This window comes from Colias philodice, chromosome 3 (assembly GCF_061535455.1).
Source record: "Colias philodice isolate Cphi_HAF_F1 chromosome 3, ilColPhil1 Martin Lab GWU primary, whole genome shotgun sequence".
Lineage (NCBI taxonomy): Eukaryota > Metazoa > Arthropoda > Insecta > Lepidoptera > Pieridae > Colias > Colias philodice.
In genome coordinates this window covers 4,188,975-4,202,075 of record NC_143088.1, presented here as the reverse complement: position 1 = coordinate 4,202,075, position 13,101 = coordinate 4,188,975, and the positions used below count along the sequence as shown (strand labels likewise).

The following is a 13,101-nucleotide window of genomic DNA, read 5'->3' as shown; positions in this document are numbered from 1 at the left end:
CTGTTTAATGATTATAAATTAAATCTTGTTTAAGTTACTACATAAAGTTCAAGTGCTGCAATATTGTATTTTAATATGTAATATTATTATAATGATAAAAATTCTTAAATACAAGTAATATCACAATAAAGCGCCTGTTCAAATCACGAATAACAATAGCTTTTTATAAAATATTGAAATTTAAAGCACAAACTTGTGCCGCTGAACATCCTCCCACTCTATTTAACATTGTAAGTTCAATGCGCTTATGCATAAATCAGCATTATAATAGCTCCTTTTGAGTTCAATGGAGCGAAGTCATGACGACATGTAATCATGCCTTAGACGTTGTTTGTTTGCTGAGCTTTTACTATTTTCTGTAAATAGTACCTACCTACATAATAAACAGATAAATAAAATTAAATTATACGAACGAAGACAATGAAAAAGGCACTAGTTACTAGTTACTACCGAAGCTTTAAAATTAAGCTTTAATTAGTTTTTTTAAGAACATAAATTTAAAAGATACATCCAAGATGTCGTTCGTTTAACAAGCTAATTTGTCACTTATCTTAAGTGTATGCTGTATCTACTTTACATTCTGATATCTTAGGTATCCTTCTATTTTAAATATAAATTTCTAATTAAGATATCATACAAATGGTAAAGGAAGTTGGTGCTAAAACCAAGTTCAGTAGAAAATTCAAATAGCCTTCTAAGTATGCAATATGAGTGTGTATATATGCACTTTGATGGCACCTTTTATGCTTTAAGCCTAGTCGTATCCCGCCTGGCGTTTCCGTTCTAGCATCTTGGTAATATATTTATGAATATTAATTTATACTAAATGTTAATTTGATAGACAAGATTTAGTCATAAACATTAGTACCTGTATATAACCTTACTACAAATATTTGTATTAAAACGATTAAAAAAAATTAAAACGTCTCAAGTTGATACATAAAATAGGATTTATTTCAGGCGCATTTACGTAGGTGGTGTTTTATTGAAAACAATAACTTAAAGTATTAATATCGCGGTGCACAAACGCAAAGTGAACATTTCGATTCTTCAGTGCTGGGAGCACTTGTAAACTTAGCAAATGTAATTGTGAGCCTAATAAACATTTGAATAGGATACTTTGCATAACAATAACGAGGCGCATGGCCACAATAAACAAAATCTGCAAGCAACAAAGATATGCAGTGCATTTAAAAATAGTATCACAATAGTGGCTGGTGGCCCTTATTTTGCTTTTGGTACCTAGCCATATCTCTGTGCAAAATGAGCGTGCGTGACCGAGTCCCGAGATACTGACGTCGATTGCTAGCGGCACTATGAACATAAAAGCGAGGTATTTTCATTTTATGTACCTTTAGTGTACTATAATCATACGTTGCGGAGCGGAGTACCTACTTGCATTGTTTTTTGTGAAGCTGAGTTGTAACTGACGAACTAGATGCTTTGTGATTGAGCTATCGAAAGCTTTCTAAATTGTTTTTTATAACATGCTTATTTAAATTAGTATGGATAGAGACAAGTTGTTAACATGACAGCTCTCATGGTTTATCTTGTACGTACATTAAAAGATTTTGTTAGTTAAATTTCTATATGTTATAAATCTGATTTTTCATCTTTATTTTTCAACACTTATTCCTTAGAATCGTTAGTACTACATATTTGTTAAATTTAAATTGCAAGTGCAATTAAGGATTAAGAATAGACGAAAAACGTTAAATTAATAGACACTTCCCTAGCAATAAAAAGGATTAAAATAACCCCTTTAGATCCATGGTAAATGTGTCATCTGCATCTGCATTCATCAAGCTTTGCTTCTAATTCATATGTAAAATCTAAATATGGATTTCAATTCACGCATCCGTTTTGTACAGTTCACACAATATATCTTAGCGAGAATTAACATTGAATTAAATATGTTAAATGGATATGATAGTTGGAAAAAAAAGTCGTATTGTTGTAAAGAATCTCTTTATTACTTATATATGTGATGCGTTATTATATTGAAGTTGAATAACAAAATCCAGTTCTCATCTCTAAATAGTTAAATTATAAACGAGTTTTAGACAATCGTTTCTTTCAAATCCCCTCATTCCATTTTCAACAACTTTAAACCAAAAGAGATATTTTATTAAATATAAAGAAGAAATTTTTTAAAATAAATATAAGTATTAAACGTAACAAAGCTTTTGGCTCTTGTTAACTGTACTCAACCGCGTTAAATAGACTTAATGGAACACATTAATCCATGTAGTCGTGCGCAACGCGTACTTTATTAGTTGAATAAGTACATCAATTGGGATGATTGTATGTACTTTATCTTTGGGCACAAAGGGCCTTTAAGTGACACTAATTTGTATGATAGAAAATAATTGAATTTTTCGTGTCACTTTGTTCTCTCTTTGAATAGTTTTTAGTTTGCAGCATTCACATGCGGAATAATAGTCTGACATTTTCAATACTGATAATTGATTGATATCATAGAGGGACTGAGGTTTTTTTACGATACTTGTTTACAATGTTTCTCGCATACTATTCCGATTTTGTTCTCAGTATTAAGAAGCTTCGGAAGAATTGAAATAATTCATTGAAAATCTGATTGTAATTTTGTTTAAAAAATATATTATTATGTTTGTTTCCTCATCACATAGTGTAAAGCCAATACCGTATAAGATGTAACTATAACATATAGTCTGCATTAGGTAAAATTGCAATTATGGAGCTGTGTATAAGGATTGCGTATTACAATAATTATAAATTATCGAACCGATTTTACTTTACCCTAAATAATTAAATTTTCCTTTTTAAGCTGGGCCTATGAATAATTACGTAGACGTGACCGTGTTATTTCTTATTTACTACATTATATTGTGAAATTGTTATGTAAACATTTACAAATGTTTTTATCGCTTTAATTTATTATTAGAAGCAATTACTAATACAATCAAGTGATACATACCTTATTTATATTAGCAATAATACTTGACAGTCGAAATATGGTACGAGTAATGTTAAGTAGAGTTTATGTGTATGTGTATATTTAACTTTATTTCAATTTTCAGTTGAATCTAACCAACAGTTGGATAAAATTATTTTATAATTAATTCTCATTTCTTTTTGCATTTGCACAAAATGTTAATTACGTTACCATAGTAGTGTTGTAGCTGGTCTATGCAGTAATTTCAGTCGTAATATTTAAGGTATACAAATATTAATATAGTTACGCCTTCCTCATTACATCGAAATTGAGTTGTCACCTTATAGTGTATGGGTAGAAAGTTGAATGAAAGTTTAGCCTGTTAAAGACTCGTAAGGAAACTATTAAAACTCATATTCATACCGTTACGACTGCATTCAAACCCATACCGTTATGTTTAAGAGTAGGAATCTTATGCTACTCTTTTACGCCGATCTTCCCTGGGGGTGTGGTAACGTCCCCAGTGCAAGGCCTATTTATGCTGAAGCATGTGCCAACCCCATACAGGAAAAATCATGTAAAAGTATCATAAAAAATAAATAACGTCTATTTAATAATCTATAGAATACAATATGTCTAAGGCAGATATGAATTAGAAGAAAAACCAAAAGCATGTTTCAATTGCATAATATTTTCTATTCATTAGTTATATGAACTCAATGAAGTGTGTTCCTAACACGATTTATACATTCAATAACAAATACTAAAGAATTCTTATTATTGTAGAATTTTCAATGAATCAAATCAAGTACTCTATAACTTTATTTCATGAAATGAAATATATACTACTCCAAAATATTGTTCGGTAAAGTAAATAAAGTTGCTATGACATTTCCTTCTACCAAACGCCATCTAATTAAGATATTCAGTAGATTACACATATCAGGTACTTCTTACAAATCTTTAATTGCATTGTTCCCAGATACAGCATCAAGTGCGACCAGCGGTGCGACGTTGGGAGTGCCGCCCTCTTGGGAACCCTTCTACTGCGTATTGCAGCAAGATCGACGCACGCTCACCGCCTATACTAGTGAGGAACTTGCTGTGAGTATTCATTTTAGTTTTATTTATTTAAGAAATTAGATTAATTAAGAACGATGTTTTTTTAAGAATAGAAATAATTCGATCATAAGGCGAAATTCGAACTCGCATCTTTAGCCTTTCCGTGGCGACGATTGACCTCTCGGCCACCCGTGATCCCGCCCGTGACACCACACGCCATCTATTCAGAAAAAAATTCTCATTTATAAAGCAATTAACGCTAGAAAAATAAACATCTAATTGAGAACTGTTAAAAGAATACTTTTGGAATGAGTAGGAAGCGTGTTTATTTTTAACTTCGACTTGAAACTTCAGTTAAATCCACTTTGATGTTTTATTCAGATGTTTATTTATTAAATCTATTTATCGTTACGTAATAATGATTATGTGTACTGTGATCTGAATTAGTAGGTCAGTAGCATTAACGCATGTGTTTTGAGAAACGTAAATTGGTAGATGTATCCCGTGTTTACGTTTAATACACCTGAGAGGATCGTGTTTTTAAGATAAATTCCATAAATTATTCTTCAAAAGTTAAACCAAGCGAGGGCGGCTCGCTTGTTCTTAATCAAACGATTATCGCGATTAATTGCACGAAGATATCCCTCCCTATAGCGAAAGTTATTACTTATTCACAAAAAAAAGCCTTGAACATGACGGTTGAATGCTGATTCAGTATTTCTTATTAAGTAATGTTTATTTATTTTACAATTTATTAAAATACCGGCGTCAGGTCGGTTAAGTAACTCATAACTCATAAGTGATAAGCGATCGCAATATCGAGTCATGTTACGAAAGTTGTTTCTTCTATAGATGGTTATAGTTCAATTTTGGGAATGTATTTCGGATTGCTTCGTCATTTTACATAAATAAACGTGCTTCACGTTCAGATTTCTATCATAATTATGTTTAATGACGACATTTTATACCTGTTATAATTTAAATTTTAAGCGTTAGTTTAAAGATTTAAGATATTCGTCCAATGTCCTTACTGAAATCTTTTTTAATATCGTTAAACTTTTTGTATTACTTAGAATGGAGCATATTTTTTTCATTATGTGTAATGCTTTGCATTTGCAGAGCACTACAATTATGATAATTATGACATTACTATAGCTTATAAAGAAAATATAAAACAAATAGCCTAGGTATTGCGTCAGGTCATATACCATACCTTTTGCCATTTACTTCCGAGTAATTAATTGATATTATCAAGGACAGTGAGATAAAATCTTTAATTTTGTAATGCATTTAGTTAACGAGGTTGAAGGTTTTATGGTTTTCTTTCGACATTCACTTGATCTGTCGCCACATATTATGTTTGTATACAGATTTTTTCTTTACAAGATTTCAAGTCTGGATCAGAGGAAACACACACACAATTCAATTAAAATCAATGATCAATCCATTCTGTCTCACAAAAAATAGACGGGAACAAGGTTTAACTCCAGTTGAAGCTGTATTTCATTTCATAATTGAAGTCAGGCTACGTTATAACTTTTCTCGGGAATGAAACGATGACTGTTCTAGATTTTATTTGGAGCGCTGTGTACTTATGAGATTAATTGGATCACCAGTTCGTACTTGAAAAATTTGTTAATGTCTTATCAATCTCAGTCTATTAAATTTAGTACCTGACCTCAAATCAGAAATTCTCAGGTTATTTTTAATATTTCAAAGAAGCAAAATAGATTATAATTATTTAATTGCGTGACCATTATTTTAATGGCAGATAATAAAACTTATGCATATTATGAAAGCAAAGATCATTATCTATGTGAACAAAACGGCTCACGATTTGGTCGTTGATGTTAGTTGTGTGGGCGTTTTACACATAAATCAAAATTACGAAGTTTAACAACGAAAGCTAACATTACAACAACCTCGTTTACGAAGCAAAAATTCCAGCGACTCAAGTTTTTTTGGTTTAATTTACAGTTTACAACTCGTTGGAATTTCTGCTTCAGAATTCCAAAACTAGTAAAATTTCAGTAGATGCTCTACCTAGTTTGTTAATTTATTCGCTTGATCAGGTTGTCGATGATTATATAGCAGAGAAATATTCCCGGTGGATTATTATTAGGAAAGTGGATGGTAGAAGACATGATCGAATAGCAGGATGTCGTAGGTATGAGAAAGGAAATGCGGTGTTACTGTTTTCCGCTTTCAATGAAGATGTATGAGTGCTCTATTTGATTGTGCAATTATGTCCGAGATATAATTTTATGCAATTTGTATAGGTCGTTTGGAATTTGTATAATCACGATGCTGTATAAGTACATGATATTTTAAATTAGATTACATAGTTAACTTTACATCTCATCATAGGCTTAATTTATATAAAAAATAGGCGCCTGTATTGTTGCGCTGTTTCTTGTTAATTTTGGTTACAATTTCTAAATGATAATTTTTATTTTTCACGCGGCCCGACAGTCTTTCCCGGGATTTTACATCGATAAGGTAAGAATTTCGTAAAATGTGTGTTTCATGGTCCTTTGGAATACTAATGGTTGCTGATTATTTAAATGTATTGATTCGTGTGCAATTACCATAAGTCTGTCCTCTGGTAACCGTTTGTCGGTCATGTTCATTTGTCATGCAGTTGTTATCCCACTAAGAAAATACATTGTTATGTATTGTTTTACCTATTTCGTTATGTATTATGTATTGTTTTCATATTGTGTTTCGATCTTTTCATTTATCAAATTTCTGAGGAATTTAATAAATAACATTCATTCATTTCCAGAGCGGTAGTGTGTTTAATTTGTAAAATATTTTGCTGTTTGCCGTTTTTGATGAATGCATTACTTAATAAATGGAACAATAAATTAGCGGGATATTTCGACATAAATAATTAATGAATAGGATTAGTAAGATATAATGAATTGCTGGTATAATCGTTTGTTGCTAAATATGGTTTCCTGGCCTTACTGGTCAGTGTAGTATTTTTATCACGTGTACTATAAACAGTCGTACGAACGTGACATGCGCCCTACTTTCCTTTTACGTCGTAAATCAAATTCACTTTTTAACTTATAAACTGTAATGCATTGTATTGGATAAGCGAGCCATGCTGTTTATTGCTCAAGATAGGCACATTGTACAATTGTTTACATAGTTGCTTGTTAATCCTTTTTAAAGAGAAAGATTTGTGAGCCAAACATTAATTTTACTTTTATGTACTGTATCATCATCATCATCATCATCATCAGCCCATATATGTTCCCACTGCTGGGACACGGGCCTCCTATGAGGGTACAGGCCATAATCCACCACGCTGGCCAAGTGCGGGTTGGCGGATGACACATATCGTCGAACTTTTGATTCTTCGACATGTCGGTTTCCTCACGATGTTTTCCTTCACCGTTCGAGCAGTGGTGATGTTACAACATGCGCAGATAAATTGAAAAATCAATTTATTTCCTGCGCGCTCGCCCGGTCTCGAACCCCGGACTTATCGATTCGAAGTCCGAGGTCTCACCACTGAGCCACCACTGTACTGTATAGATGGACCCAATAATTTATTGCTAATCTGAAATGAAATAATCAGGACATATCCTGTCTCCATAAATATAAACAGATGTTTTTCTATATTTAGTTTATTTTCTTGGAAAATATGGTATTCATATGTGGAAGTTAATCACATTTAGCGGACTGAACGTAAATACATTCATATTTCATATGTTGTACTTGTACTGTGGTGGAATGATTTTTATGTCTTCACACGCCTCTTCTTGACCCTTTTTATACATATCCTCTTAAAGAAGATATTGCATTTACATACATTTTATTTTAAAATGCATTATTTTGTTAAATACAGGAAAAATAACGTCTTTGGTTTACCTATAGGTACATCTTTTTGTTTTAGAAGTAATAGAATGGTGAAACATGAAAATGATAGAAATGGTTATGGTTATATAATATTATCAAAATAATATTTTCATTAATCAAATATAGAGGAAATATTCTTATATGCAATGATCAAATATGTAGGCAACCGCGACGAACATGCAACGACGAACAACACCAACCTTTAATTTTAACAAAAACATGTACTAAAGCTCGTCCAGTTTGACATTTTTGTAGCGACAGGCATGATTTAAACACATAAATCTGTCGTAAGAACATAAGTGCCCATAAACATTGTAAGAATTTTTATATTGTAGCTGTTAACAGCTTAATCATAACATTTGGTTTTAATTACACCCGAAAAAGTCAGAAAAAGCTGGCTATTTTGGTCAATGACATCATCTCTATATGCGTATACAGATTCGTAAAAGTGATGATATGCGACTGTTATTGGTTGACGAGTTATTAACGACTGAAAAGAGAACATGGTGTGTGCGTTTGAAAATGATTTGTCCTTACAAGTGCAGCAAAAATTTGCTCGAGGCAAATCAGCTTGAGTCATACGCGCGTGCTATTGAACTTTTGCGTATGGTCGGAATAATATGGATTTTAAAGGCTATTACTGTGTCAATATAAATGTTAGATTGTAAATATAACATCTGTCGTATTCCTGAACACAAAAATATTGAATGAAGTTTTTACACAAATCTATAACATTTATTTATTTACGGTTTATGTTAAAAGCACTATTATGCTTTTACATTGTTCATATCGATTCATTGTTTTCAAAATGAAGTTTACATGAAGATAAAAAATACCTTATTACACTTTTTCAAGTTCATAATCTAAAGGATAATTTTAGCATCAAAACAATGTTCAAAGACAGAAGAGAACTAACATGATCTAAAAGAAATGTAATAAAAACAGTAAGGGTTTGCGGCAAGTGGGCGCCGGTGCCTGCGGATGGTCGTCATGTCGCCTGAATATAAACTAACCACCAGATCGCGCCTTGGTTCTCACTTTGCTATGTCTAGGTCAGATGTTGCAAACCTTTGCTATTCACGTAGCTGATCATGCTTATACAGGAATATGATACATCTATGTAAATATAAAAAGACGTGGCACTCGGGGACTGCCGCGGTAAAGCTATTGCATAGCATGCCTTCAAGCCACACCTCCGAGCCCGTCGGAGTGGGGAGCGTGAGGTTTTTTCGTTACGGAATTTCTCAATTCGGTCCCCGCGCTCAAGGCCCGCGATAGAAGCTATGCAATAGCTTAATAATTTGGTTGATCTTAACTGAATCATTTTTAATGAGTACTCTGTTACAAAATATGTGAGCTGAACATGAGCTGAGTATAAAAAGATAATTCTGCCAATACTAAAATCTAGGTTTTTATTAAGTAGAATAAGTAGCAAAGGTTTATAGCAGAAGTACAAAAAACATTTTGTCGTTATTGATTTTATGAAATTAATATAAGACAAGCAAGTTTCAATGTCGGATAAAATAATGAATTTCAATTAAAAGAGCTCATTTACAATTATCAAGACGAAAATGTAGAGTCGACAGAGGAATGTGGAATATCATGCTAACAAGATTCCTAGCTAATGAATTTATCTAATTTAATGATATACTCGAATACTATTTATGTATTTCAAAACATATGAATATTTTTCAATTATTTTAATACTGTGGTTTATCATATAAATAGTTGACCATTCCTGGACTAGAGCTTTAACACAATGTGCTATTTTAGTGCTAAACTTTTATTGCAGTACAATATAGCCTGATACGGTATAGGTCTATTTATAACTTGCTTTCATTTCCAATTTCAATGCGTAGCCATATATAGTACAGTATACCTTTATTTCTTTAGTACTATGACATGAGGTTTAATGTGAAATACCACAATTTGATTATTATTGAAATGTCTTATTTTATACAACTATTAAAGTGATATCTTGAGAAAAAACATTGATTGGTAAATGCACTATTTTAATCTAAAGTAATATATTATTTTCATTTATCTAAAGTATTTATGTGTTCTATTAGTGTTACCATTTTACTTAGGCTCATGAATATTTGTTTGGTAATAACTAATGACACGTCAGACGGTAAGCACTGGATTCAAGTCGGTTGATTTATCTTGGGAGAATAGCAGCGCTATCTTCTATTCATAAGTAAAGTGAAAACGTGATTCCATTTATTTTATCCTGTTTCAATTCTACAAGCGATACTTGATTTTACCATAAACGGATGGAGCGTTCGTTGCTGGACTATTACAAAGTTTGACGCGTTTTAAACTTATTTAAAACAATACGTTAACAGGAAATTGTATCAGAGTCACGAAAGACATTGCGAATACAGTATAACCGTTCGTGATTGGGGCCGAAACGATCTGAAATTGTTTCCTTCAAATGCAATCGGACAATTGTTCTGTAACTTGCTTATAGGTGGAAGTTGAAATCATTTACGCATAAGATTTGTACTTTGTATAATATTTTAGATTAATTTTCTTATTAAATTAACATTTCATATAGGGACATATGTACATATAAATAGGTCAGTTTTAATACTCTAGGATTACAATTTAATGTCTTATTACATGTAACTTTAACTTAACTTTCATAATAACAGTGACAAGAAAACACACGTTACGAAAATATAAAACATCAAAGAGTAAGAAAAACCTACGATGTTTATTTATATCGTTAGTTCATAAGCAGGTGCAACGATTATATAATACTCGTTTAATAAGGTTAATAGGTATATTATATATTGACCCTATTGCTAGTTGAGAGCCATCTTCGGTTTCAGACACACAATACTATGCGGTGGTGTTTTGTAATTACTGTTTGCTTCGTAGAATTTTAATAAACTTCAACAGCTGTCCTCATTCTCGTTTGTAACTTTTCCGAGAATGATGGAAACTTATGTTTCCCCTATGCTTACAAAGTACGTGGAAACTGATGAATTTTTGTATTAAATTTATTTGCCAGAATTATAAGCTCTATCAAATTTAAATCAAACCGTATATATATGTATGTAGGAATTGTGTTAGTGGTAAATAGTAAAAAAAATCTATAAGACTGAGTATTATATTTATTGGTTACTAGCTTTCCGCCCGCGGCTTCGCCCGCGTTTTCAAAGAAAAACCCGTTCCCGTGGGATTTCCGGGATAAAACCTATCCTATGTATTAATCCAAGTTAGGTACCCTCTATATGTGTGCTTAATTTCATTGTAATCGGTTCAGTAGTATTTGCGTGAAAGAGTAACAAACATGCATACATACAAACTTTCGCCTTTATAATAGTATATTAGGATGAATAAAGCTTAAAATTTGCTTCTAATGTAAAGTTTAGCGTGTTCATCGCTATATATTATCTACGATGAAATGTTTATAATATAAAAGTGACGTTACTTTTTGTTTAAACGTTTTTGTTGCTCCACTTTTCTCAGCGCTAATTGTATCGCGGTTATTTATAACACACGGGAATAATTAGGATAACAGACTTTGCCATATTGTAGCAATTAAGCGTCCTGACCTCAATGTGGGCCTGTAATATTGTGCTGACATCACTCGGATATATGATACGAGTAATATCCATTGTTGTGGCACCGTCTGCTAACTTCTTATTGCGTTAAGGACCGATTAGAGAAATGCATACTGCTGACTGTATAATATGTCATGTCCTCTTTTGTGGGATAATCGTAAAAATCTCGCAGAATATTTTTTCTAAGTACAATACTTACTATACTTTTATATCAAGTGTTCGGATGCATCAATCTGCAATTCATTGATAACTTTTCAATTTCATTTTGAATCTAGATTTTTCGTTAAAGAGAATATGATTTTCATCGCCACGATTCAATCTTTTTAATGTATCTTAAATTAAAAACTGAAATATCGAATAGATATGAAAGAGAGTGGTAGAGGTAGGTCTAAAGGTTTGATATATATTCAATTATTCAAATATGAAGTAGTTTTATTTACTAAACATAAGACTAAAATATTTCAAGTAATAAAACTGCGTCTGAATTTAAAAATTAAAATAGAATAAATGTCATTTCAGTTTATATTACTTCCTCATATAATGCATACACTATATGTTGTGTTACTAACCGGGTAAGCCATGAATAAACTTATAAGTATAATTGCGTTTTATGGTCGTGTTCTGTTTTAACGCAGAACAAAAAAGATAATGTCCGTTTAAAATAAAAGGGAACAATCCATAACATAGCATGTAATAACATAAAAGGGAATCGGAGTGCATTCTGTTCATGGCTTTCTCTATATTTATCGCTTTCTATTAGTGGACAGTGTCTGCATGTTTGTTTGTCAGTTCCCACTAGTTTGAAGATACAATTAGGTCATTGTAAATTGTCCGATGCGGTCATACATGTAACATGTAAAAGTGTTTTTATTGCAGGCTCGCATGACTGAATTGTGTTTTAAAAATTATATGAATCATGACCGTGTTATGATGAATTAGGAATTTACAGCCAAATTGTGGACACAATTGCTGTGGTTTATTGTGCGCAGTTAATAACCTGTGTGCCGTGGCGTTAATGGTGTTCCTATTTTTATCTTACAAAGAGATAGCCAGTGTTTAAATCTAGATAAAATGCAATATTCAATGATCAAAATTGCATATACTTACAATTTGTATTATTTATATCATTTTGCCATAATCAATGTCATATTTAAGAGGAGTTTAATGACACCTCACAAACTGATATACGCTATGGATAGGTACATACGTTTGATCTGAAAATTAACCCAACTTCTGGTAAATACGAGTAACATTTACGGTGCTAACATTTTTATTTATAGTCAAACCACTTAAGGGCGATAAACACAAGCATTAAGTCAAATTACTCATTTGCGATCATATCGCAAGGAAACATCATTTATATAAGTCTAAAGACCAGCTTAAATACTTAATCTCTGATATGATAGAGCTAATAACTCAAGCATTGCGTCGATTGAAATAATTCTGGCCATAATGGAAAGGTTTTCAAAGGACGTGGGAACTGAAATAAGTCTAAGATAAAATTTTCTTCCCCTTTTCTCCTTCGCAAAATATATTGTGTCATTTATTAAAAAAACCAAAAACAGACATTGATAATCTCCTAAAACTTCGCAGCCTATTATTAAAATTCATTAAAAATTCAGATTTATGCAAGTATTCATATCAATTACATGAACGATAGTAAGAATATTCAAAGCTGTCTCA

The 13,101-nt window shown here is 31.9% G+C and overlaps 1 protein-coding gene across 13 annotated transcripts in view; it reads left to right on the top strand.

Annotated features, from left to right (window-relative positions):
* The window catches only part of raskol (Ras GTPase-activating protein raskol), a 119,729-nt gene that overhangs the window by 40,819 nt on the left and 65,809 nt on the right, over window positions 1-13,101 (top strand). For all 13 annotated transcript variants that reach the window (XM_089714138.1, XM_089714137.1, XM_089714139.1 and 10 more), the window contains one exon: window positions 3,897-4,018. In XM_089714138.1, the coding sequence (XP_089570264.1) occupies window positions 3,897-4,018 (122 nt within the window). The remainder of the gene's footprint in view (window positions 1-3,896; window positions 4,019-13,101) is intronic.